This window comes from Penicillium citrinum (assembly GCF_028827155.1).
Source record: "Penicillium citrinum strain IBT 23319 chromosome Unknown utg000003l:1.0-4596430.0:1.0-4598250.0, whole genome shotgun sequence".
Taxonomy (NCBI): domain Eukaryota; kingdom Fungi; phylum Ascomycota; class Eurotiomycetes; order Eurotiales; family Aspergillaceae; genus Penicillium; species Penicillium citrinum.
In genome coordinates this window covers 247,743-275,652 of record NW_026622688.1, presented here as the reverse complement: position 1 = coordinate 275,652, position 27,910 = coordinate 247,743, and the positions used below count along the sequence as shown (strand labels likewise).

The 27,910-nt window shown below is 47.8% G+C and overlaps 5 protein-coding genes across 5 annotated transcripts; 4 read left to right on the top strand and 1 right to left on the bottom strand.

Moving 5' to 3' along the window:
* Positions 1–134: 134 nt before the first annotated feature.
* N7469_003372 (peroxidase/cytochrome P450 family protein) lies at positions 135–3,773 on the top strand (the record flags this gene model as incomplete). The annotated part of the gene is made up of 7 exons (XM_056642292.1): positions 135–398; positions 448–551; positions 636–684; positions 737–929; positions 1,005–3,183; positions 3,240–3,366; positions 3,444–3,773. The coding sequence occupies 7 exons, from the start codon at positions 135–137 to the stop codon at positions 3,771–3,773; spliced, it is 3,246 nt and encodes a 1,081-aa protein (XP_056501704.1).
* A 1,496-nt stretch (positions 3,774–5,269) lies between these two features.
* Positions 5,270–6,661, top strand: N7469_003371 (uncharacterized protein; the record flags this gene model as incomplete). The annotated part of the gene is made up of 1 exon (XM_056642291.1): positions 5,270–6,661. The coding sequence occupies one exon, from the start codon at positions 5,270–5,272 to the stop codon at positions 6,659–6,661; it is 1,392 nt and encodes a 463-aa protein (XP_056501703.1).
* A 1,302-nt stretch (positions 6,662–7,963) lies between these two features.
* N7469_003370 (uncharacterized protein) lies at positions 7,964–8,290 on the bottom strand (the record flags this gene model as incomplete). The annotated part of the gene is made up of 1 exon (XM_056642290.1): positions 7,964–8,290. The coding sequence occupies one exon, from the start codon at positions 8,288–8,290 to the stop codon at positions 7,964–7,966; it is 327 nt and encodes a 108-aa protein (XP_056501702.1).
* A 4,218-nt stretch (positions 8,291–12,508) lies between these two features.
* tom1 (E3 ubiquitin-protein ligase TOM1) lies at positions 12,509–24,936 on the top strand (the record flags this gene model as incomplete). The annotated part of the gene is made up of 4 exons (XM_056642289.1): positions 12,509–12,556; positions 12,670–20,551; positions 20,609–24,772; positions 24,835–24,936. 4 exons carry the CDS (start codon positions 12,509–12,511, stop codon positions 24,927–24,929), a joined length of 12,189 nt encoding a protein of 4,062 aa, XP_056501701.1. The 3' UTR covers positions 24,930–24,936.
* A 407-nt stretch (positions 24,937–25,343) lies between these two features.
* Positions 25,344–26,537, top strand: N7469_003368 (ribose-phosphate diphosphokinase; the record flags this gene model as incomplete). The annotated part of the gene is made up of 4 exons (XM_056642288.1): positions 25,344–25,420; positions 25,511–25,602; positions 25,675–26,047; positions 26,111–26,537. The coding sequence occupies 4 exons, from the start codon at positions 25,344–25,346 to the stop codon at positions 26,535–26,537; spliced, it is 969 nt and encodes a 322-aa protein (XP_056501700.1).
* Between the last annotated feature and the right edge of the window lie 1,373 nt (positions 26,538–27,910).

The window sequence follows — 27,910 nt, the reverse complement described above, 5'->3', positions numbered from 1 at the left end:
GTCCCTCCTGGTGAACCTGCAATTTCCTCAAATGATTCTTAATATTGCCTTTACTAAGGCATTCTCAGCTGTTCCTTATCTAATTGTTTTCTAGCTTATCTGTTTGTATAAATACCCACTAGCCACGTACCATCATGCCTGAGAACACCAATACCACTGCGAATGGCAGTCAAAACCCAATTGAAAAAATTGGAAAAGTGGTAGAGGCATCTCTAAGACCACTGCCCACCGAAACAGGCGATGGCACATACATTCAAACCAAAAAAGTCACCGGGTTCGCAAAAGATCTAAAACACGTTGATCTTAATGATGTGAAGACACTCGTTGAGGTCGCAAAAAGTGCTGTGACCGGAGAGGCCGTGGATGACAGGGACTATGTAATGGAAGGGATCATTCAGGTTTGTTTTTCACAAATGGGTGTTCGGGTGTGAACTTGTTCTTACAAAGGTGCAGCTGGCAGCCGATTTGCCCGCGACATCTCGCAATGGCACCGAATTGACGAATACTTTTCTCAAAACGCTATGGAATGACCTGCAACACCCTCCAATCTCGTAAGTCTACTAGTTCCTACCAGCTTTATGGGGATGTAAGGCCATGTGGCGTATCATCAAGGCTTTCTCTAACAGCGTGAATAGGTACCTCGGCCGTGAGGCTCAGTACCGCAGTGCAGACGGCTCGGGAAACGTATGATCTATATCCAGGACTCATTAAGGAATATTCTCGCTAACTCGATTAGAACGTCTTTTGGCCAAAATTGGGTGCTGCAGGCACTGCTTATGCCCGCTCTGTTACGCCGAAAACCGCTCAGCCGGCTGCTCTTCCAGAGCCCGAGACGCTTTTCGATAGCCTCCTAGCCCGGAAAAGCTTCAAGGAACACCCAAATAAGATATCCAGCACTTTGTTCTACCTTGCATCTATTATCATTCATGGTAAGTAATATACCCTGAGCCAGCCCTTAGATCGGGAGTGAAAACAGTAACCTAGACACATCTAACAATTACCAGACCTTTTCCAGACAGATCGGAAAGACAGCTCGATCTCACTAACTTCTTCATACCTGGACCTGTCTCCTCTCTATGGTAACAATCAAGAAGAGCAAGACTCGGTGCGAACTTTCAGAGATGGAAAGCTGAAACCCGATTGCTTCTCTACGAAGCGAATTCTGGGCTTCCCTCCCGGCGTTGGCGTCATGCTCATCATGTTCAACCGTTTCCACAACTACATCGCCACACAGCTGGCAGAAATCAATGAGGGTGGTCGTTTTACCAAGCCAGACGAGTCTAACTCACCAGCCTACGCCACATGGGATAACGATCTTTTCCAGACTGCGCGTCTTGTCACCTGTGGTCTATACGTTAATATCATTCTTAAGGACTACGTGCGCACGATTCTCAATTTGAACCGCACCGATAGTGCTTGGAGTTTAGACCCTAGGGCAGAAATCAAGGATGGTCTGTTTGGTGATGGCGCTGCAGTGGCCACCGGAAACCAAGTCTCCGCTGAATTCAACCTTGTTTACCGGTGGCATTCTTGTGTCTCTGCTAGGGACCAGAAGTGGTCTGAAGATTTGTACAAAGAGCTCTTTGCGGGTCAAGACCACACTGAAATCTCCTTGCAGCAATTCACTATGGGACTTGGGCGTTGGGAAGCATCTCTTCCGGCGGATCCTGTTGAGCGCCCATTTGCGAAGTTGCAACGTGCTCAAGACGGAACTTTTGATGACGATGACTTGGTCCGAATCTTTGAAGAAGGCGTTGAAGATGTTGCTGGCGCCTTTGGTGCTTCTAATGTGCCTGATGTTTTCAAGAGCATCGAAGTGCTCGGCATCAAACAGGCTCGTTCTTGGAATCTTGCAACACTCAATGAATTCCGCCAATACTTCAAGCTGGCTCCATATAAGTCATTCGAGGAAATCAACTCAGACCCATATATCGTTGATCAGCTCAAGCATCTTTATGATCATCCAGATCTTGTCGAATTGTATCCTGGGTTGGTCGTAGAAGATGCTAAAGAGCCAATGACCCCGGGCAGTGGTTTGTGTGCTAATTTTACTACTTCGAGAGCGATTCTCTCCGATGCTGTTGCCCTGGTCCGTGGTGATCGCTTTTACACAGTCGACTATACTCCCAAGAACCTCACAAACTGGGCTTATAACGAGATCAGCTATGACACTTCCGTCGATCAGGGCGCGGTTTTCTATAAACTCGCCTTGAGGGCATTCCCGAATCACATCCGTGGAGATTCAGTATATGCACACTTCCCATTCGTGGTGCCTAGTGAGAATAAAAAGATCTTGACAAGCCTTGGACACGGAAGCACTTACAGCTACAACCGACCTACCTATCGACCTATCCCCCGCTTCATCAACTCCCAGGCTGCATGCAAGTCAATCCTTTCCAATCAAGATGCCTTCAAGGTAACGTGGGGTAAGAAGCTTGAGTTTATCCTAAGCCGTGACGGTCAATCCTATGGTCGAGACTTTATGCTATCGGGTGATCGCCCAGCAAATGCGGCATCCCGAAAAATGATCCACAACGCATTATATCGAGACAAATGGGAGTCCGAAGTCCGATCTTTCTATGAAGATATAACCCTGCAACTCCTCAAAAAGCACTCGTATAAAATTGCCGGTGTCAATCAAGTCGATATTTCTCGCGATGTATCCAACCTAGCCCAGATCAATTTCTGCGCCAATATCTTTTCGCTTTCATTGAAGACTGAATCTAACCCACGAGGTGTCTTCAGTGAAATGGAGCTTTACCAGATCATGGCCCTGGTCTTTACGTGCATCTTCTATGATGTGGATGTTGCGAAGTCTTTCCAGCTTGAACAGGCCTCTCGCCAGGTTGCTCAACAGCTTGGGGAACTAGTCATGGCAAACGTCGAGCTTGTTGACAAGGCTGGATTTATCACCAACATTGTGAATCGACTTCATCGACATGACACTCTGAGTGATTATGGAGTTCACATGATTCAGCGTCTATTGGACAGTGGCTTGCCACCGAAGGAGATAGTCTGGACGCACATCCTTCCCTCGGCAAGCTCTATGGTGGCTAACCAAGCGCAACTCTTCGTTCAATGTCTAGATTTCTATCTGGAGAAGGAGAATGCTGCGCACTTGGCTGAGATCCAGCGGCTATCAAAGGAAGACACGCCTGAATCAAATGATCTTCTTCTACGATAGTGAGTCCTTCCCATTTCCATTCCTTATTACCATACATTTTGCTTACTCTTTACAGCTTCATGGAAGGTGCACGAATCCGCTCTTCGGTGGCATTACCACGAGAAGTTGCAAAGCCCACTGTCATCGAAGACAATGGGGAGAAGGTGACTTTAAAGACTGGTCAGAATATTTATTGTAACTTGGTGAGTGGTCGCTGGAGTACTATTCAACCCCAATAAACTAGTTCCGGTGGCCAGTGGCTCTGACATTACTTCCTTAGGTTGCTGCAAGCCATGATGCCAATGCATTCCCCGACCCCGAAGAGGTCCGTCTCGATAGAGACATGAATGAATACGTTCACTTCGGGTACGGCCCACATAAATGTCTCGGGTTAGATGTTTGCCAAGTGGCATTGCCCACTATGCTCAGAGTTGTGGGACAGCTGGAGAATCTCCGTCGTATTCCGGGTCCTCAGGGTCAACTGAAGAAGATCCCAGCCCTTGGGGGAATCACCATGTATATGGATGCTGAGCAGAGTAGTTTCTCTCCATATCCTTCTACTATGAAGATTCAGTGGGATGGAGACTTGCCTAAGGCTAGATACTCGTAAACTTGGAGGTCGATATTCACGCCGAAGGGGGTTACCACCTCAAATATGGGGTATTTCCTTTCGGATACGATATGTTTCCTGTACATTGGATCTATTGTACTTCCTATTCGCATTATAGTCTAATTTTTTTTTCGGGTTCTTCCAGAGGAAAAGCCGCAAGCTTTATAGTAGGAAACATTGCATTTCATCGTCCTGGTATGTCTTGTAGTAGTCTGCACTGATACCAATAAGCAGTCGAGAGATCAAGGCAATTGTTAGACTAGCATGCTCTACGTGTATATGGTGAGTGGGTAGTCCTTAACACTGGCGGCAGAAATTATTTCATAGCGGTAAGAAGAAGGAAGAGAAAAAAGAACTACAAGCAGTAGATAGAGAAAGGGCTAAAAGATATAGAACATTTTGCGGGTGCAAAAAGAGATGGTCCCAGAGGGGGTCGAACCCTCGACTTTCACGTTATTAGCATGACACTCTAACCAACTGAGTTATGGAACCATTGTTGAGAGCAGGTCGAGATCTTTGACTATATGAGAGCGATGACAAGTTGAGCTCCCCACAAAGGCCGTTGTTCAATTGCTTTGATATTGGATTTCAGAGAGTACGCTATCACCCACGTTCTACTTTCCTTTTTTACCACTTTTGGTCAAAACTGGCACTTTAGCCCTTCTCGGCTGGTTCTCGGCCAATCTTAGTGCCAAATGGGTATGAGGGTACATCGTACTTCTCGCAAACCCGCGTGTGTGCCGAAGAGTTAGTTAGGATTGAGCGGCGAAGTAGTATTAACGCAAACCGCACTGGATGCAGCTATCTCTGCGGAATCAACTAAATATTGTACAAGGCTAATTTTTTGGGAGATTTTTCAGTATTGTACTCAATCTTTATAGCCTTAGTGAGCTTAAAATTGGAAAGTCCAATATGATGCTCGCTGAGGGCTCTGTCGTGCCAACAACAGGTTCTTTGTTATTTCATTTATATTTGCCTTATATAGTCAAAGATATCGGTCTGCTTTCAACAATGGTTCCATAACTCAGTTGGTTAGAGTGTCATGCTAATAACGTGAAAGTCGAGGGTTCGACCCCCTCTGGGACCATCTCTTTTTGCCTTCATCTACTCCGGTTGAAGATAACGTAATTCACGGGCGAGTCGGCCACACGGGCGAGTCGGCCACCTAACGCGGTCGCGTCCCCATTTAATCTTCTACTACCTTCAACCACTTGCCATGCCACCAATTCGATCTCAAAAGGCTCAAAAATCTGTCGAACAAGAGGGTAGAATCCTATTAGCTGTCAAAGCTATAAAAAATAAGGAAATCTCCTCTATTCGTGAAGCTGCACGCTGCTTTGATGTGCCACGCGCTACTCTCCAGGATCGACTACGCGGTTATCAATTTCGACATGAAGCACGCGCAAATAGTCATAAATTGACCCAATATGAAGAAGAATCGCTTATTGAATGGATATTGTCTATGGATCTACGTGGAAATCCCCCCCCGGCCAAGTATGGCTAAAGATATGGCCAATTTGCTACTTGCAAGCCGTGGAACAATCCCTTCTCCGACTGTCGGTATTAACTGGGTCTCAACCTTTATTAAACGTCATAAAGATATGATTGCGAGTCGGTTTAGCCGTCGATATGACTATCAGAGAGCACAATGCGAGGATCCGACCGTGATTCGGGAGTGGTTCGATAGTGTACAACGCGTGATAGTCCAATACGGTATCGCCGATGAAGATATCTTCAATTTTGATGAGACAGGCTTCGCAATGGGTCTCACCGCAACTGCGAAGGTCATCACTCGTGCGGAATATTGTGGAAAGAGATCAATGCTACAACCAGGAAATCGTGAATGGGTGACTGTGATTGAATCAATCTGTGCTCAAGGATGGGCGCTTCCTCCATATATTATCTTTAAAGGCAAAGTCTTTATCGAATCATGGTTTAATGATCTTCCAGATGGCTGGAAAATCGACAAAAGCAAAAATGGATGGACTACTGATGATATTAGTCTTAATTGGCTAAAAAATCATTTTATTCCATATATTTATGGTCGGTCAAAGGGCAAATATAGACTACTTATTCTTGATGGTCATGGCAGTCATTTAACAGCTCAATTCGACCAGATTTGCAAAGAGCATAATATTATATCGATTTGTATGCCTGCGCATTCATCACATTTGCTTCAACCACTTGATGTTGGCTGTTTTGCTTCTCTGAAACGTGCATATGGTGGACTTGTGGAAGATCTTATGCGGAAAGGTATCAGTCATATCGATAAACTTGACTTTCTTGCAGCATATCCAGATGCCCGTATTAGAGCATTTAAAGATATCTCGATACAAAATAGCTTTAAAGCTACAGGATTAATACCTTTTGATCCTATTTCTGTGCTTGCAAAGATCAATATCTATGTCAAAACACCAACACCCCCTCCTACCCGCGGAAGCAATTCTTCAGCCGACTTTATACCTATAACACCACACAACGCAAAACAGCTACGTCGGCAGGCTTCCTCGGTCAAGACACTACTTAAATATCGATCGCAAAGCCCTCCTACACCCACAAAAGCAGCGATTGATCAACTGATTAAGGGCTGTCATATGGCGATGCACAGTGCAGTGCTTTTAGCCGAGGAGAATCGGGCCCTACGTGCTGCAAATGCAAGAAAAAAGCAAAAGCGATCGAGATCGAAACGTCAAATACCCCATGACACAGCCCTAAATGCTATAGAGGCGCGTGCGTTGATACAGGCCAGCCAATATCCCGTTGAAGCTGAAGCTTCAGTCTCCACAGAGATCGCAAACCAGGCCAGCACGCACCGAATTCGGGCGCCACCAAGATGCAGTGGATGTGGAGTGATAGGGCATAAGATAAATAGATGCCCAAAGCAGTAGCTATTAATTTAATTGCGTTTTGTTGGTTATATATATAAATCAAAAATAGTAGGTGTAGTTGGGTGGCCGACTCGCCCGTGTGGCCGACTCGCCCGTGAATTACGTTACTTTTTTTTGCTTATGTCAACAGTGGCTGACGCCGAATGCGAGGCAGACCCAATGGCACAGAACAATGTGATGTCTCATAGGACACAACAATAATAGTAGTATGGAAACCTTCGACAGCAACGTCTTTATCTGGTACGGTCCGCTTTTCTAATTCTTTCTCCTCTTCCCTAGTGAATTACGTATCAAGTGTCGATGGTCAATAACTAGTGATTGATAGCTGGTACTGAAAATTGATATATAAGGTAAAAGTGGGAAGAAAAAGACGCCATTGCGACAGTCAAAGCTTGAATGCGGCATACCCGCGTCGATAGATAGATAGGTACCCTCTGTCCGCACGGCAAAAATTTTTGGTCACAGCGAGAGTAGATGAAGGCAAAAATAGATGGTCCCAGAGGGGGTCGAACCCTCGACTTTCACGTTATTAGCATGACACTCTAACCAACTGAGTTATGGAACCATTTGATGAGAACCGGCCGAGATTTTAGCATTCATATTTAAGAGTTCAAAATGCTCTCATTGACATTACCTTGGTGCCTCGACTGGACAGCATCTACTAGGTACCACCGCCTGTATCTTCCTATTCTGCTTCTCTTTAATCTCATTACTTTCATTCTTACCACCACAGATTCGTCTGTGCGTGGTGCCATGCCAGAGTGCGTTGACCCAATTTTGCCGTTCGAAGCCCTGGATATTGAAATGATGTACCCTAGTATGGACTAACCTGATAAGCTGCGCGCAAGAATCCAATGGTTAACCCTCCGTCAACTTCACCTCACAAGAAATTGTTTAAGATATATGGGTACAAAATACCATGTATGCATTGGCACTGGTCTTGGTGGACCCTGTGTCTATCGCCCCTTTCGAAACTTCGCCTCGCCTTTAACGTAGATCATGGCTTAGATCGGCTCTATACTACCCTTGAACGACTCGGGTCTTTTTATGGGGAGAACAGTAAGTGCAAACCTACGTTCTCTGTGCACGTTCTCGGGTTCTTGCTTAAGCATAATTTTAACCATTTCAGTGTCTGAGACCTCTGCTTCCAGATCTAGAAAGTTCACCAGGGCTTCGGCCCTTGATCGATATCCCTCGGCAGGAGCAGTAATTGCGCAGGCCAGCTCGTTCCAGATTCAAATCAAGCCTTTTCTCCAGTTAGAAGCATAACCGAACATTCATTTCTGAGCCCTGATAAGGTCATTACACCTCAGCAGGAGCAGCAACTCCACTCCAGCTCGTTTTCAGGCTCGAATCCAATCTGTAGGAACAGCAAGCGCAGGCGAATCTGCTCCATAGTTGTTCTTCGAGCTCTCGGTGCAACTTGTCCGGCAATTGGACCTCCCTTGTACTTATACCGAGTTCATTCGGGTCCGTCAATGGCTTGTGGGCTAGTCCATCGGCAGTCACTGTGGCTGTTACAATTCGACCAGTCCCCACAGCGGCACCGGCAATGGTAATACTGATGGCGATGGCCTTGATATTGGTTTGTCTTAAGCATCGGGATGCTACGTTTCTGTGGTAGACCATGATATATCGAAATAGATGGCTGTGGGTATTGTTACTATGTTGATACCTTGTCCGGATAGCATCTACTAACTAGACACTACTACCTGTATGTAGTTCCTCGCACCTCTTCTTCTCTTCCTCCTTTTTGATCTGGTTGTTTTTATTGTTGCCGCCGCGGTTTCATTTGCATGTGGCTTTCTGCCTGAGCTTCTTAGAATCTTAAAGTAATGGAACTGTTAAGCTTCAAAAAAAATAGCCGTGCTAGAGCATGTTGGGGCAAAAAAGTGGTCCCAGAGGGGGTCGAACCCTCGACTTTCACGTTATTAGCATGACACTCTAACCAACTGAGTTATGGAACCGCTTGTTGAAGAAAATCCACGATTTATGATTACATCAAGCAGTATTGAATATCTCATATCAAAGCATTGCAGCATTGTTCATTATGGTGCCTGAGGCCAACAACGCAACCGTACTAACTAGATCAATGAAAAATATTCATGACAAAGCTGATTAAGACACAAACAAAATTCCAAGAGTATTCCTTAATTCCTCGTTTCATTACAATGATACTAATTAACTAGGCTATGAAGCCCCTTGATTCTAGGTGCCTGAATCATGGCCTCGTTATCCAGAAGTATAATCAGATCCATGGATGCAGGGAAAATATATAGCTCTTTTACCCACCTTGGCTCAAGAGGTCCATCTACCCAGGGCAGTCTGTAGAGCTAAGTCAGCCCACGCTTTTTACCACCTGGTAAATAGATCAAAAGCACATTCGATCCATTTAAAGCGCACATAACTGACAAAAGGAATTTGCACTGTATGTATAGCTATACCACCTTCCATGTCGAGAATATTGTATTCTCGACATGTAGTTACTACCCCGGAGCCTACCAGCATTGTCATCACAGATACCTACCTTATATATCCACATGAATAGATACCAGGCAGCAGCAGTGACAGGTCCACCTGGAATGGACGTAATTGATTCTATGGATATATTAGGGTATCTACTAGTAGGCCATACCAGCAGGAAAACGGGACCGCTCGTCACACCCGCATCTGGATGTTGGTAGCCACCTCCCTACAACACGGGACGGCTAAAACACCCACGCCCCTAATACAAGGCATGAACGCCACCTTCGCCACGATTCCCAACGCGAGGGGACCAAGAGGCTTACAGTCTTACTTGGTCCAAATTTGTATAGGGAACATAGTAATTCTGCTAAACCACTCAAGCAGCCGACTTGCAACTATCAAACGGACGGCCTTCCCGGGAACCGTCTCTTTGTACTCATCACGCAGGAGTGAACTGGGTCAAATTAAATGTCAAGTCTATCAACAAGAAGGTGAATTATATAACCCAGAAGCGAAAAAAAATAGCGATAACCATGCGGGCCTACCTGGCGATGTTCTGCATGAACCTGGACGGCTTCACTAACAAGGTGTCCGTAGAGCCAGTGATGATCCTCACATATGAGTGTGCCCGCAACGCAGCATAGCGCGTGATTGATTAGCACCGGGGGGGGGGGGACTTGGAGATGTTGCATGCAATTTTGGGCCTACCTGATGCCGAATCTGATGCACTGCCCAGCACAGTCGATAACTTGATATCGAAGTGTTCACCTCTGGGGTTCACGGAGATCAAAACATTGCCAAGGCTGTCACAGGGCAACCGAATCCGGACGGCTCAGTGGATTTGAATAGATATGTGAATTCCAATAGCAACACACAAGCAGTGGTATTAGTATATGTGAAAAGAAAACACCACCAGTGGCGTGAAGATAGTCATCATTGCAAAGAATGCCGGGAGAGGCAAATGAAACAGGATAAGTAGTTGTCTGAAATACCCTCCCATGAGTGGAGAGGTCATCTCCAACCTTTAGGACTACTGGAGGACATTTCAAGTATCTGCTTATCTACCATGACAGATCCTACATACATGTCTTGACTGCGGTACACTAACCAAAACCAAATCGATTCGGTTTGCGGTTACCTTGTGGCTAACGGCACCAGTATAGAAGATGAGAATTATACCCGCTTAAGCTACTGCATTCTTCATATACAAAAAAGGCCTTGGGTCCTTTTTAGAAAACAGACCTATCTGCCCTGTAGATCATGCAATTTAGTATGTTTACATTGTTCTACAAGACCACGAGTAACGGCATGACTGCAGCGGTCTCTTTTGCCCCGAAACCCAAAAAACTAGCCGCGAACTTTTTGCATAGAGACCAATCCGCGGGTTTGATCAGGTTTTAGGTTAGCCGCGGTCTATACATATCTACAGTCACCTTGAACACTAATACCGAACCAGGAAAAGAGCACGAAGAGAGAAAGAGGCTGGCTAAGAATCCACCTGCGTGCACAGCATAGTAATAGCAGCCAGTGCAGTAATATTGGCCAAAAATACCAAACGTTGAGAAGAATGGGAGTCATGGAGCCTAGAGCTAGACAAAAATGATCTATCAAAGAGCACTTGGCACTCAACATAAAATCTAATACATAGATAAGTTTCTTGCTGCAATGACTCCATAGGTGACTCCTGATTCAGAGACCCAAGTATTAAGATCAGGGCTTATAAATCTCAGTTTGTATTCTACACTAACTACGTAGTTAGTTAATAGGGTCTTACTATGTACTCAGTAGAATCAATATGTATCATGATTCAAAATCACATGACATGACAGGTTCCATAACTCAGTTGGTTAGAGTGTCATGCTAATAACGTGAAAGTCGAGGGTTCGACCCCCTCTGGGACCACTTCTTTTTGCCTATGTCTGCTCCAATTCACTGTTTTTGAGAGCCCAAAATTATTTACCTTGATTTAGTTATGAATCGCGAATCTCTTTCATAAGATGGTTCCATAACTCAGTTGGTTAGAGTGTCATGCTAATAACGTGAAAGTCGAGGGTTCGACCCCCTCTGGGACCATTATTTTTTTGCTTCATTTGTATCTTTGTATTAGATACAAAAACATATCAGATAGCTAGGCAAGACAGTCTTTTTTACCTAACAAAAAACCCATTCCTAGTTATGTAGTATCCAGAGAAACTAGTATTACAACGGGGTACGGCCCCCCGGGGTACTTGTCGGTAAAAGGGCCAGAACCCTCGCGGAACATGCATTCCAGAGGTTTAGCCTACAGATATGTCGATATTTCTGTAGAACATTCTCTCTAGCTTCAGATTAGGGAGAGCTATTTTATTGTTTATTTCCTTTTATTGTAGGACATAATGATCTTTAATTGATAAATATAGTATAGGTAGTCCCACGCTTTTACCAACTGATCTATGGAACTTCCGAGTTGGTGAACGGTGAAATCTTTCATCTTTTCATCAAGAAACAAAGAACCAACCTTCAAGGATGCCAGGGAGCGAGTAACTCAGATCACGGCCTACCAGTGGTCAAGATCTTATTCAAAGAAGACGAGACAACACAGGGTGAGCCTGGACTATTCTTCATTGCTTCTCGTTATCCGGTATAACTAAGTCATAGTCCCAAGGGTTCTACGGGAATTTGAAAGAATTTGATGATGAACTTCCTGTGCAGAGAGATATCTACTGAGAACATCTATTGTAATTATCAATAAGTACGACCAAAATCTCGCTCTAACATGCGTGTTAAACAACCTGTTGACTCGTAGAGTATCACGTGCCCGGATGACCTACTCTTGGACTCGAACCTTGGCGTGCCTGAGGATCCCAGCTTTGCTCCAAACGGCTGGACAGCTCAGGTTCTTTCACCTTCCTAACTGCACCTTTTCCCCTCTCTCTTTCCTTCCGCCCCCCTCCCAAACCTCTCCATCTTTCTCTTTCATTGTTTCTCGATATTCATATTTACGATTCTTTGCTTGTTTCTTCATCCATCCAGGACCTAAAACGACCTGCACCGTTTACCCTGGATCTGACTGACACTTGCTACTCATACCTCATTAACACCATCATCCATCCGCTGTGAGCTGTCTTTTAATTACTCTCAGTTCATTTCGATATCGGACTTCCGCTCTCTCTGCCTTTCCGGTTTTCAACATATCCCTCGATACACCATTCCTGTGATTCTCAGGCCTTCCGGTGAACTCGATTTTCGCGCTGCCGGAGCAGAGGACCCAAAAACGTCATAAGGCACCCTCGCGGTTGCTCCACGACCCGGTTGTGTCAACCTCCCCACCCCACCCTCTAGGAGACTTCTCCTTAAATTTAAGCTGCTTCCTCATGGTTGGCTGTTTTTCCGATTGTCAATATGGGGAGAATTAAGAAGGTGGCTAGCCGAAAACATGAGGCTACAATCGTAAGTTATGTCCAGTCCGCAATGATGGAAAAAAAAATCCCAAATCTGCTCCGTCAACCTTTCTTCAAGGCCTGCCTGCACACATGAAAAATTTTGTTTGCTAATTGTTGCAGTCACCTTTCCTCGAAGAGTTTATCGCGAAATCAATAAATCTTCCTCTCCCAGAGCTTCCTGCACATCTCAGCTCATTCCCTCGGCTATGGCCTTTCCCCCGCGGCGACCTTTATCACTGGATCACTGTTCTGGACCGTTTCGATCAAATCCTAGCTTCCGTCATCGAAAAGTACTTTCTCAATGTCGGCCCGCAGACACACTCCTTCGGTCGAAGTGTTTTGGAAGAGTCATATGCCGCTGATGAGTGCAAGAAACCTGCGGAGGGTATCGACGCCAAGCTAAATACCCTGGGCTACGGACCCGAGGGAGATAGGGAGCTCGTGGAGGCAATTCTAAACTTCTCTCGTTTACTACTCGAGAAGTGTGGGAACCGCAGTCTCTACAGTAGCAGCGAGCGACTAGGTGACCTCTTGAATACCACATCACTGTCTCTTCTCCAATCTACCTTGCGATTGGCCCTATGCCTAGCCCAAAGATATCATTCTCGTCAGCGGGGCTCCCACCAGCAAACCCTGGCGACCCATTATAACATTGACCTGGAGAAATTGCAAAAGATTGCCTCCCCGTTTCCTCGTCCTTTTGTTACGAGTCAAACACCATTCGCTGCTTCTCCGGCCGTTGGTACTAAGACCAAAGAAAAGAACGTCCCGACCAAGCTTAATGCCAATGAGCTGGTGTCTCTTGTCCGTGATGAAACTGGTTGGGAGGAATGGGGCAATGTTCGTGTGCTTTACTATCCCTCTGGGACTTTAGAGGGGACAAGAACGACCTCTGAGCTTGGGAATAGCGAGCAAAGCTCCACTACCCCTTCTACCCCAACTCCCCTGCGTCGAAGCGCAACACACCCAACTCCACGCCTAAGCCGCGGCTCTAATGTGGATGAGTCTCCGGCCCCGGCGCCTAACACTGGTGGTAGCAAGGCCGAGGAAATTTCCCGCAGCGGCAAAATTTTGGATCTCCAGCATTCCAAGATCTCTTCGGGCAAAGCAGAGAGCATCCTCGCGTCGAATATATCCCACTTGCCCTTAGAATCAAAGTATGAACTTCTTCACAAAGTTCGAGTGGCCCAAGCATTGTCCGGATCGCGGGAAACTCGGGAACAGATACTGGCGATTCGTATATTGGCGGTGACAAACTTGGCTTATGTTCAGACTGAGTCTGCATTCCAACAAAAGATTCTTCAGTACGATTTGGAGCAATCGAAACGTCTTCAACTTACCTACCAACTTGCTGAGATCGTTCACCTTGGCGCTAGTGGCGATCTTACAGTCTCGCGCACTTTGCAAACATTGGCAATTCAAGCGCTCGATGCTCTGGCAAAACACAAGTCTCGTGCCGTCGATGTCTGTGCTGCTCTGAGTGTCAATGTTAACCACGGTGTTCTAATGTTCCTTACACGCAAAGTGGTTAATGAATTGGGTGCTGAGAATGATGGAACCAACGATTCTTTTCACGACGAATGGCGGGATGCTCTGCTTGCGCTCTTGAGGACGCTCCCCAGCTCGAGCTCACGTACCCCAGAGACCCTGGTTGCCGCTGGCCTAATTCCTATGTTCGTCGACATCCTCAACCTCCGCACCGATAAAGTTCGCCGAGTCTATTCTAGGATCATGGAGTTTTTGGACACTTTCGTGCATGCCGTGCGCGATGCCCTAGGCACATTGACCGCTGCAAAGGGTTTTGATGCCATATCTGACCTGATTGACTTTGAAACAAAGACAGCATTTGAGAATGTTTCTGCTGGAGCAGGTTTCCCCGATCAGTATAAAAACCCCTCTATCGATTACCAAATCCCGTATTTCCAGCAGCAAACTCTTCGCTGGATGTTCCGCTTTGTCAACCACATCATGCAACATAACGGAGGAGGGTTTGATCGAGTTTTGAGAAACCTGATTGATTCTCCCCAGCTACTTACCTCTCTCCGACTGGTTTTTGAAAACTCCAGAATCTTTGGCTCACATGTCTGGAGCAATGCCGTCAACATCTTGAGCAGCTTCATCCATAACGAGCCCACTAGCTATGCGGTAATCGCCGAAGCTGGACTAAGCAAAAGTCTGCTTGCAGCCGTCATGGGCCATGAGCTCCAGGTCGAGGAGAAACCTCCTGCTTTGGAGCCCGAGGATACCGCAAGAGAGGCAGAATCATCAACCTCACCGGCTGTTCCTGAGCCTACTGCAGCAGAGACAAAACAGGCAGCAGGTCGTGAGTATCCCATTGCACGGCCTCGGAATACCCTACTTGCCCCAGGAATCATTGCGGCCGCTGATGCGCTTGCTTGTATCCCCTCGGCATTTGGCGCCATTTGCTTGAATGCGTCCGGGTTGGATTTGTTCCAGTCCTCTGACGCACTCGAAAGCTTCTTTGAGATTTTTGAGAACCCCGAGCACATCAAATGCCTCAAGGAAGATCCTAATTTGATTCGTTCTCTTGGTACAACATTTGACGAGTTGGTTCGTCATCATCCTGCGTTGAAGACATCCATCATGTCTGCTGTTATCGTTATGGCCGCTCGTGTCAACATGCTTGGCCGGGCCAAGGCTTGGGAATTGGGACTGGGTACGAAGTTGTGGGCCGAAGATTCACAGGGCCAGTCAGTTCTTTCTGGAGATATCTCCTCATTATTTCGCGAAATTGGTGTAGCTTCCGATGCGCCAATAGATAATCCTGCTTTCGTCGGGGTGCCTCAGTTGAATGCGACTGCCTTACCCAACGGTGGAAAACTTGTGCTTGGTGATATCAGTGGGCTACTACCTTCGCCAGATGCTAGTTTCGAGCCAAAAGATCATGATGAGCACGGTCTCACTTTGACAGACTATATTTTCCCCGCTATACGCTTCCTAGGTGCCTTCTTTGAGAATCAGCCGAATTGCACATCCTTCATTCAGGCTGGAGGATCAGAGTTCATTCTTGACTTTGCTACACTCCAAGGAATGCCCTTGTATTTCCATGGCACAGATGCTCATCAGGAACTCCTGATTCTTGTCCATATGCTCGCGGAGACAAAACCCCACCTGGTCATTCCTTCCTTGCTTCACCGTGCCCAACTAGCAGTGAACAATCTTCAAGCATTCTCAACTTCGCCTACTCCTTCTGGATTCTTCACTGCACTGGCCAAGCCTTCTGACTCGAAAGAGCCGAGCACGGAGTCTACACCTGCTGTTGAACATGGCACATTCTTCGCTAAGCATTTGAATGCTGTTCTAATCTTGACAGACCTGCTTCGTGAAGTTTTTGCCTTGCCGCCATTGTATCAGACTCGCTCAGTACAGCATAATTCTCCCTTTGCCCAAGCCAATCTTGCCGACCGTTACTGTGAGTTGGTTGCTTCGCTTGGCAATCTGCAGGCAGCATGCGTCTGGGAAAACATCATGCTAGAGGAGAATATTCCAGATAAATGGGTGCAGTCACCGGATGATGCTACTAACCGGAACGGAAAGAATGGCACCGAGAGAGCCATCAACGTTCCTCCTGGTCTTCCTGCTTCCCAAGATATCGCAACTCCTGTGCCTTCAGCCCAGGGCGAAGAATCGGGAGCTCCTGATAGTGACAAGACTTCCGCGCCTCAAGACAGCGGCAATAGCGATGACGAGAAAACCCCGGCTTTCAGAAACGTCCAAACTCTTCGTTATCTTCTGAGGGGCCTACCATCATCTATCACAGGATTCTTCCACAGCCTTGGACTCGATTTGATCGCTAAGAGACGACCAGCGCATGATCAGAAGATAAAGCAGAATGCAAGCCTTGTTGCCGATGCGATTGCATCGTCTGTCCTCCGTCAGCTTCAGTTGAGCGCTGCCAATTTATCTGACAACCCTCGACATCGTTTCACATATCTTATTGTGACTCTGTCCTCCTTCAGACATCTTCTCTACGAGGTATCTAACGAGCGCCCCCAATCGAATTATTTGACTATCGTTCTCGTGGCCTTTAAGCGCCAGAATGGTCTCAATGTCCTGAAGGAGATTTGCCAAATGTTCATGCGCGAAATCCAATCTCTTAAGCCCGCAGAATATGCCCCTTACACCGACAAGAAAATGCCTGATGAGCTTACATCTGCTTACGGTGGAATTAAAATCATTCTGGCTCTATTCTGGAGGCTCGCCGGAGGCAAGAGCATCATGGACTCCAGCCAGACTCAGGCCCTGGCTAGCCACCAAGAGCGTGATCGTGGCAGCCCTGACTTCTTCCAGGCTGGCCAATTCATTGTGGATCTTCGTATGGAGATCTTGCCCATGGCGCAGGAGATGTGGAACTCTGAATTTGCGACTCAATCCGAAAGCTCGATCATCGAATGCCTTGTCGGTATCCTTAGGTCGTCTCTGGATGGCGAGTACGAGAATGGAGCTGCCCATGAGACGGATACCCCACCCACCCTCAAAGAGACCTCTCATCATGCGTTCGTCGTCAGTGAAGAACGTGCTGCTTCCTTGGTAGAGAAAGGATATCTCGACAACGACCTGAACAAGGAGGCCCTCTATCGTTGCAACAACGCACTTGTCAACGCAGAAGAGTATTGTAAGGCTCAAAAATGGCTCCGAGCGCCGCCAAGACTCCCTCCTCAACCCAATGATATACAGACCGGTAATTCAGACAATGCCTCGGGCGGAGAAGGCGTTGATGAGCCCACCGGTCCAGATGGAACACCCTTCAGGTTCCTTGAAAGTTCTGGTTTAGCTATGCTGTTGGCTCAGGCTACTGGACGGCCGGTCGAGGACCCCATGACCCCTGATCAAGAAGATGGACGCAGTATGGACCCACTTATGCGTGATGGCTTAGCCCGTGCGATCCATAATGTTCTGAATGACGATGATATCGCAGCAGACGACCAGGGTGGATCCTCGAACCAAAACCGCGAGTCGCAATCAGATGACAGTTTACCAGCTCTTGCACCCTACGATGCTCCACAGACCCAGACTTCTGCCCCTGCGGAATCTGCCCCTCGTCGTCAGCTTGTCACTGTGGAGGCTTTGGATAAAGAGCGAGAGCAGATTCGATCCAATCTCATTGACCGCTGCCTGGACGTTTTGAACGAGCACCACGATGTCTCCTTCCAGCTTGCAGACCTTATCTCTTCCGCTATCAAAAAGCACCCGGAGCCAGATAATTACCGCAGAGACATTGGGGAGACCCTTGTCCAGTCTCTTGTCTCTTTGCAAATGGAGAATTTCCAGACTGCTGGAAAGAAGGTTGCAGCTTATGCGCATATCCTTGCGTTGGTCCTCCAGGATCAGGAAATGTATGCAGCCACTCTTGAAGAACTCAAAGATTGTTTTTCGACTTTCCTCGGTTTCGTTAAACTTCCTGAGAAGTCTGATGATGAAAATTTCCCATGGGTCGGCCATGTGCTGCTCATCCTGGAAAAGCTGTTGTCTGACGATTGCACGCCGCAACAAATTACCTGGACTCCTCCAAACCCTGATGACCCAAGCTCTGGTGGTGAGAACCCTGCCCGACTGGCAGAGCCTCTTGTCTCCTTGGAAGAAAAGACTAAGCTCTTCGAGGCACTCGTCGAGATTCTCCCCCGTGTGGGTAAAGATGGCACGCTTGCTTTGTCCATCTGTCGAGTGCTGGTGATTCTTACCCGGCAGCGTAGCATTGCTGCTCGGTTTGGTGAAAAGCGAAATCTTCAGCGCCTCTTTGTCATGGTCAAGCAGTTGGCCAGTGCTACAAATGACAAGCTTCAAAGCTCATTTATGCTCATTCTACGACATATCGTTGAGGATGAAGCCACTATTCGACAAATCATGCGGAGCGAGATTGTCGCCAACTTCGAGTCTAAAACTTCCCGCCAGATCGATACTACGGGATATGTTCGACAGTTGTACCACCTCGTCCTCAGGGCACCCGATATCTTTGTGGAAGTCACCAACGAAAAGCTGAGACTCCTTCGCTACGACAACTCTCAGCGCCCTCAAGTCCTTGGCTTGAAGGCCGACAAAGATCGCAATGCTCGTCTTCTACAGGCTAAAGGTATTGAAGATGACAAGAATGAGCAAGCAGGCGAGGCATCGACTTCTACAGAGACATCAGAAGATAAAGACAAGGATAATAAGAATCAGGCCAAGACCACTGAGCTCAAGCCACCTGTTGTCGAGAACCCAGATGGTGTGATCCATTATCTATTGTCCGAAATTCTATCCTACAAAGACGTAGATGATAAGGAACCTACAGAGACAACGAACCAGTCTTCTGCTGATCATAGCGAGCCCCAGACCGATGTGGAAATGGGCACTGGCGAGCAAACGCCCTCTGTGACTAGCAGTGCCGCTGAAGCTCCTCCCAGCCGCACTGACACCCAAGGCGCGAACGCGCCCGTGAAGAAGGGTGAAAAGCCAGCTTTCAAGGCTGAGGACCATCCCATTTATATTTACCGTTGCTTCCTTCTCCAGTGTCTCACGGAGCTTTTGTCCTCTTACAACCGGACGAAGGTTGAGTTTATCAATTTTTCGCGCAAAGCTGATCCCCTGGCCACAACTCCCTCGAAGCCACGTTCTGGGATTCTAAACTACTTGCTTAATGTGCTCGTCCCCATTGGCACGATGGAGCACGATGAGTCTCTAGCCTTCAAGAAGCGCAGCATCACTTCAAACTGGACCATGCAAGTTCTCGTTGCTCTTTGCACAAAGACTGGCGAATTTGGCGGCGTCGGCAGACGTCGTAACGAGCACAAGCGGAACGAAGAAGACGAGCCCGAATTGGCTTTCGTGCGCCGCTTTGTTCTTGAGCATGCCCTTCGATCTTACAAAGATGCTAACGCATCCACTGAGCCTTTGGATTCCAAATACTCCAAGCTGATGTCTCTGGCCGACCTCTTCGACAAGATGCTTAGTGGTTACTCCTTTTCCCAGGATGCAGGATTCCCCTCTTCAACAAGACAACTGGCGAAGGCAATGTTCGAGAAACATTTCATTCCCGCGCTGACTGCATCTGTCGCTGAGATTGACTTGAACTTTCCATCTTCTAAGCGTGTTATCAAGTATATTCTTCGCCCCCTCAATAAACTGACTCAAACAGCCGTTCTGCTCAGTGAAACATCCGACATTTCTAATCTCGGTGAAGCTGATGATGACGAAATCTCTTCTGCAACATCCGTTTCTGATATGGAAGACGAGCGCGAAGAGACTCCTGATCTTTTCCGACACTCTACTCTTGGCATGCTTGAGCCCCGTCATGAGGAAGAGACCAGCACAGACGAGTCCGAGGGTGAGGATGACGAGATGTACGATGACGAGTATGATGAAGAAATGGAATACGAGGAGGATATGCCTGAAGATGACGGTGAGGTCGTCAGTGATGAAGACGAAGATGTTGATGGTGTCGGCCCTATTGAAGGTCTTCCTGGTGATGCCGTAGAGGTCATTATCGATGACGATGAGGACGATGATGACGACGATGACGACGATGACGATGAAGATCACTCTGACATGGAAGAAGATGGCATGTTTGGAGACGAAATAACCGGCGATCATGATAATGACAGCCTTGCAGATGGCGAAGATGACGAGTGGGAAAGCGAAGAGATGACTGAAGACGAAGAGGAGGCCGAGATGATGAACCAGTTCGAAGACGAAATGGCTGACATGCGTCGGTCTAACCGTCAGAGCGAAGGTCACCACCGCATCAATGATTTGTTCCGAGCTCTTAACGAAGCCGCCGGTGGAGTCGATGATCTCCACGGCGAAGGCCTCGGAGGAGACATTCATGACGAAATCCTCGATGAATTAAATGAGGAAGGAGGTTTGTCCCCTCTTCTCTACCTTCGCGCCACACTTGGCTCATTATTAGCAACAGAAGACGACGACGAAATGGACGAACTCGAGGAAGACGGCGATGACTACGACGACTACGAGATGGACAACGGATCCGAGGGAGACATGGAGGGTAGGCTCTTTTGCAACGGGGAAGTACTACTAAATTACCTAACTGACGTTTATTTAGATGATGATCTCCTGGAGCCCTGGGGCTGGGAGGGAGACGAAATGCCACCACCCCGTGGCCATGCTCACAACCACCGTTTCCGTGGTGGACCAGGACCTGCATGGGCAACTGTCACCGAAATCATGCCTGGTCGCAATGGTGGCTTAGTCCCTATTCAACCTTACCCTCGTGTACACCGTGGTCAAATGCCAGGAAGAGGCAATGATGATGGCACTAACCCCTTGCTTGTGCGCAACGATCGCGGAGATGCCCCTGCTCAAATCCGTGGAGGTAATGCCGAGGCTCTTGTTGATTGGGCCACTTTAGACCCGCAAGGCGGACAAGGTCGGCTTATGCCAATGGATAGTCCTATGAGCTTCATGAATGCCATCATGCAAGCTATTGGCGGCCAGGCCCAACCAGGCGTCGGAATCGTTAGTCGACCAGATGGTATTCATGTCCACGTCGACCGCAGCTCCGTCATGCCTCAAAACCGTCTCAATGATATGTTTGGTCTCGGTCGTGGACAGGCCAACGCCCCTCGTAGCCGCGATGATCCTCACAACGCTGTCAAGTTCTCCCTTTGTACAACTAAGAATCGATGGCAAGAGGAAGCTCGCATTCTCTATAGCAGCACCTACGTTGAGAAGTGTCAGCGTGTTGTCAACTCCCTCTTGAAAGCTTTGGTTCCCCCTGCCATTGAAGAGGATAAGAAACGTCAAAAGTTGCTCGAAGAAGAACGCAAGAAGGCCCAGGAAGAACGAGCCGAGAAGGAACGTCAAGAGCGAATCGCTCGCGAGGAAGAAGAGCGTGAGCGCAAGCGCAAGGAAGAAGAGGAGAATGCTAAACGCCAGGCCGAGCGTGAGCAAGAGGAGGCCGAACGACAGGCTGCGGGCGGCGACGAGCCCATGGAAGATGTTCAACAAACAGATTCTGCGACCGAAGACACTGCGACTTTGCCTGAGTCTGGCCCAGCTGAGCCTGCTGAACGTGTACACACTACTATTCGTGGTCGCCAGCTTGACATTACTGGACTTGAGATTGACCCTGAGTATCTTGAGGCTCTACCTGAAGAACTTCGCGAGGAAGTGATCATGCAACAGCTCGCAGAGCAGCGTTCTCAAGCGGCTGCCGCGGGCGAAGAGCCCACCGAAATCAACCAGGAGTTCCTCGAGGCTTTGCCTGCGGAGATTCGTGAAGAGTTGTTGCAACAAGAGGCCGCTGATCGACGCCGACGCGAGCGTGAAAGCGCTCGACGACAAGCCAACGCTGGTGGTGCCGCACCCCGTGCCGAGGATATGGATGCTGCCAGCTTCCTCGCAACTCTGGATCCCTCTTTACGCCAAGCCGTTCTCGCCGACCAGCCGGAAGACGTGCTCGCTACCTTAGGCCCAGAGTATCTGTCTGAGGCAAGAGCCCTTGGTGGTCGACGCATTGCACAGTTTGGTGATGTTACCGGTATCCCTGGCATGGAAGCTCGTCAGCGAGGTGAAGCTGCTGGAGATCAAGAACCCAAGAAGCAGCAGCGACGTCAAATTGTGCAAATGCTTGACAAGGCCGGTGTTGCTACACTCCTCCGCCTGATGTTCATGCCTCTGCAGGGCAATGCTCGACACCAGTTGAATGACATTCTTCATAATGTCTGCGAGAATCGTCAGAATCGAAGCGAGGTTATCAGTCTCCTTCTTTCCGTTCTGCAAGACGGTAGCATTGATTCCTCCGCTATCGAGCGCAGCTTTTCCCATCTGTCACTGCGCGCCAAGGCCCCAGGCGTGCAGAAGACCCCTCAGTCTAGCAAGCGTAACCCTACTATTCAGTCTTCTCCCAGCATTAGCGCTGATGTGACTCCTATTATGGTGGTACAGCAGTGTCTGGGAACCCTCTCTTTCCTTTCTCAGTTCAACCCCCACATTGCCTGGTTCTTCTTGACAGAGCATGACTCTGCCTCATCTCTCAAACCTAAGGCTTTCCGCAAGGGCAAGGGCAAGGAAAACCGTGCCAACAAGTTCGCTTTGAACGCCCTGCTCTCTCTCTTGGATCGCAAATTGATCATGGACAGCCCTAATTGCATGGAGCAGCTGTCTGCTCTTCTGAGCAGTATCACACAACCGCTCACTGTCCTTCTTCGCCGTGAAAAGGAGAAACAGGAGGAGAAGGAGAAGGGCAAGCAACCCGAAGGAGCCAAACCGGAGGACTCTGCCGTGCAACCAGCTGAGACCGAGTCCGGAATTGATACTGCTATGACAGACGCACCAGTTCCCACCGTTGAGTCTGCTGAAGATCAAGGTACTACAGGTACTGCCGAGGGTGACGATGTCACACTCGTCGATAAGGATAAATCCAAGTCCGGAGAGGAAAAGCGCAAGCGCAAATCCATTGAACCTCCTGTCGTTCCTGATCACAACTTCCGACTGGTTGTTCACATCCTTGCGGCTCGCGAGTGCAATGGCAAGACTTTCCGCGACACTCTTTCAACCATCAACAACCTTTCGGCTATCCCTGGGGCTCGTGATGTTATTGGCAACGAGCTTGTTGGACAGGCACAGACCTTAAGTGACACGATACTGACGGACCTGGAAGAGCTTTTGCCTCACATCCACCAAGCTAAGACTGGCACCGATATGCAAGGTTTGGCCCTGGCCAAGTTCTCCCCGGCCAGCTCTGACCAAGCCAAATTGCTGCGTATTCTTACTGCTCTCGACTACCTCTTCGATCCTACTCGTGTGGACAAATCCAAGGGCACTGAGCCTGAATCCGCACCCAAGGAGGATGTCCTCAAAAGGCTATACGAGAGTGCTACTTTCGGACCTCTGTGGACGAAGTTGAGCGACTGCCTATCTCTCATCCGCCAGAAAGAGAACATGCTGAACGTAGCTACTATCCTTCTACCTCTTATTGAGGCGTTGATGGTTGTCTGCAAGAACACCACTCTCAAGGACCAACCCATCAACCGCAATAGCCGTGAGACATCTGTCACCAGCGCTCCTGACGTTGGTCCTGGCATGGAAAATCTCTTCTTCAAGTTTACTGAAGAGCACCGCAAGATCCTCAACGAGCTTGTCCGTACCAACCCTCGATTGATGAGCGGCACTTTCTCTCTACTGGTGAAGAATCCCAAGGTGCTGGAATTTGACAACAAGCGCAACTACTTCACTCGTCGTGTCCACTCTCGTGGCACAGAGCCTCGTCACCCCCATCCTCCCCTCCAGCTCTCTGTTCGCCGCGACCAGGTCTTCCTCGATTCCTTCAAGTCTCTCTACTTCAAGACCGCGGACGAGCTCAAATATGGAAAGCTTAATGTACGATTCCACGGCGAAGAAGGTGTGGATGCCGGAGGTGTGACTCGAGAATGGTTCCAAGTCCTTGCACGGGGTATGTTCAACGCTAACTACGCTCTGTTCACCCCTGTTGCTGCCGATCGAACAACATTCCACCCTAATCGCCTGAGTGGCGTCAACTCGGAGCATCTTCTGTTCTTCCGATTCATTGGACGTATCATCGGCAAGGCCCTCTACGAAGGACGGGTTCTGGACTGCCATTTCTCTCGCGCTGTCTACAAGAAAATTCTCGGTCGCTCTGTCTCTATCAAGGATATGGAGTCCCTTGACCTCGACTATTACAAGTCTCTTCTCTGGATGTTAGAGAACGACATCACCGACATTATCACCGAGACATTCGCCATTGAAACCGATGACTTTGGTGAAAAGCAGGTGATCGACCTCATTGAGAATGGGCGAAACATTCCAGTCACCCAGGAGAACAAGGAACACTACGTCCAACGCGTGGTCGAGTATCGCCTTGTTGAGTCTGTCAAAGAACAGCTAGACAACTTCCTTAAGGGTTTCCACGAAATCATTCCCCCTGACCTGATCTCCATCTTCAATGAGCAAGAGCTGGAGCTTCTGATCTCCGGTTTGCCAGAGATTGACGTGGATGAGTGGAAGAATAACACCGATTATCACAACTATTCTGCCTCTTCACCCCAGATTCAATGGTTCTGGCGTGCCGTCCGCTCCTTCGACAAGGAAGAACGGGCGAAGCTGTTGCAGTTTGTGACTGGAACCAGTAAGGTCCCACTCAACGGCTTCAAGGAGTTGGAGGGCATGAACGGTGTCAGCAAATTCAACATCCACCGTGACTATGGCAACAAAGATCGTCTCCCCAGCTCACACACGTGTTTCAACCGTAAGTCTAAACCTGCGCCTTTCCCTTGTTCTGACATTTTTATACTAATTCGTGTTTTACAGAGCTTGATATTCCTGAATATGAAAGTTATGAGGATCTACGTCAACGTCTTTACACGGCAATGACGGCTGGTAGCGAGTACTTCGGTTTCGCATAGACGGGGTCATTCTTATATGACGATGTGCTCAGGCATTCCATGGCGTCCGGAAATCTTGGGTGAAAGTGGAGGAAGGATGTTAAAAAATGAAATGGGTTCTGAGGTGTCTTGGTTGAAGTGCAGGTCAACCAGGACCTTTCAAACCCATATTTTGTACTTAGATTGCTTTCTACTGGGATATCCATATTGAGTTTACTTTGATATTGTCGTTCTGTAGTCATCCTGCGTGAGTGTGTGCTTAGTTTATAGTTTTGTAGTGTCCATAGTATACCCGGGCGGTGAACAGCAGTCACGGGACCCACGCGGGGCCCAAAGCGGGCAACGGCAGATTGCGGGTTCGATTTTTTTTGAAGCTGCGGCTTTGAACTCGACTCTCTTGGGAGATCTCTCTCGCTCATTCCACACCTATACATCATGTCGTCCAATTCCAACTCCATCAAGCTGTTGACAGGCAACAGCCACCCCGAGCTGGCCCAGCTCGTGGCTGACCGGTGCGTTCATTCTGCATGACTGATCACATCGACCTTGGGTGCCGAGGCTGGTGCCAATATGCAGACGGAGAACTAATCAATGAGAATTAGCCTAGGAATTGAGTTGACCAAGATCATGGTCCTGCAATATTCCAACCAAGAAACCAGCGTCACAATCGGTGAAAGTGTTCGCGATGAAGATGGTGTGTGGTATCCTCCGTGGGCATGGGTCATACATAGGAAAAAAGACCTACTTTGCTGACTTCCATATTTAGTCTTCATCTTGCAGTCTACACGACCCAACGATATTAACGATGGTCTTATGGAACTTTTGATCATGATTAACGCTTGCAAGACCGCCTCCGCTCGTCGTATCACCGCCGTCATCCCCAACTTCCCTTATGCCCGTCAGGATAAGAAAGACAAGAGCCGTGCTCCCATTACTGCCAAGCTCATGGCCAACATGCTCCAAACCGCTGGCTGCAACCACGTCATTACCATGGATCTGCACGCTAGTCAGATCCAGGGCTTCTTCAACGTCCCTGTCGATAACTTGTATGCCGAGCCTAGTATGCTGAAGTGGATTCGGGAGAATCTTGACGTGAGTAACTGCGTCATTGTCAGCCCGGATGCCGGTGGCGCCAAGCGGTACGTAAATCATCTATTCTCTCAAGCTTCATTTTTTAATGTCCTCTCGCTAATTCTTCTCAGAGCTACTGGTATCGCCGACCGTCTCGATCTGCAATTCGCTCTGATACACAAGGAACGTGCCCGGCCCAATGAGGTTTCCCGCATGGTTCTCGTCGGAAACGTCAAGGACAAAGTTGCCATTATTGTCGATGATATGGCTGATACCTGCGGTACTCTTGTCAAAGCTGCTGATACCGTTATGCAGCACGGCGCAAAGGAAGTTAACGCCATCGTCGTCCACGGTATTCTCTCTGGTAAGGCCATTGAGAACCTGAACGGTAGCAGTCTCAGCCGTCTCGTCGTCACCAACACCGTCCCCCACGCTGAGAAGAAGGAGGCTTGCGATCGTATCGAGACGATCGATGTTAGTCCCACTCTTGCTGAGGCTTGCCGTCGTACCCACAACGGCGAGAGTGTCAGTTTCCTCTTCTCGCATGCTGTCGCATAAATATCCTAGCCTACCTTCTTCTCGATCAACTCTCTTTTTCCCCGGTCTCTCTATATCCATTCCTCCTTTTGATCTCCAGATCTGATAGTGCGGGGTATTTTTTTATGCGTTACGTGGGTTGTTTCGGAGTGTGTGTGTGACATGGGGAGAAACAAAAATACGATTTTTATGACCATTTTCAAATCCTCATTTTCGGTGGTGAATCTTTGTATGAACCCGCAAGATAGGAAGTACATAGTTTACTTTCCTGCACGGGCTGTGTTTTATTCAATTGCATTGTGCATGTTCGGAAATTACTTGATTTTTTGTCTCATTTGCTTCTTAAAATAGCTTGTTCTGTTTGGGTTATAGAATGGAATTTCTTCATGGCTTGGTTTACAATGTAATATTGCTTCGGATCCAATTTGTATACATGGGCATGTATTTTATTCAGTACCTACTGATAGGTATCAGTATCTTGTATGAGTATATAACTACTACACGTAACCCGACACTGCATACTTCTAATTAATCCACATAATAACCCAGCAAACATCTTCATTAAGCTCAAACAAATTCCAGAAATGTTGTGCGATACTATTAATGATTGCAATTCAATGCATGAGCTGCTAGACGAAGACATATCGTACCACAATTGTCATCAATGTCGATTGTACTAAGATTTCTCCCCGCATTCTGATCCAGCCCTAAGTTCACCGCTACAAGAACTTCATTCTTTGTATCAAAGGATGGCGTTGACCTGCCAGTTCCATGACAACGGCGACCATTGATACTCGAGAAAAGGCCGAAATCTAAATCGTTTTCGCTGTGAATTGAACGCCTACCACAACCTCCGTGAATATGGCTTATGCGACTGAGGTTTTGTTCCCGTTTTTTAACGGCCATATCAATCGAGTCGATTCATTGCCTTTCCATCCCTCGCTGAAATATTTTGCCGACGATAAATACCAATCCAGCGCAATCCTGCTCTAATACTTACCTTGTACTGAACAACTAAATTGCGAGAATTATTCCGAAGATTTTTTTTTTTACGCTATACTTTTGAGGGCATAGAAGATATTCATAATGCCATGATTCACCATCACGATATTTATCCGAAGAATATGCTTGTTGTAGCTGGTAAAAGGATTGTTTGGGTGGATTTTGATGTTGCGACAGCATTTAACCATATGGATTCTTGCGAGAAGGCATATTGCGATTATGAAATGAAATTGGTTGAAAGTTTTGGAAGTCTTCTGGTTTGTACAACTTCCTTGGCCAACTATTATAACAGTAACTGACAAATAGTGACCAGGGGGATGACAAGAAACAGGGCCTTTCCACCTAACCCAAAATTCTACTAAATCATGGGCCACGGAGCCGAACAAATGGAA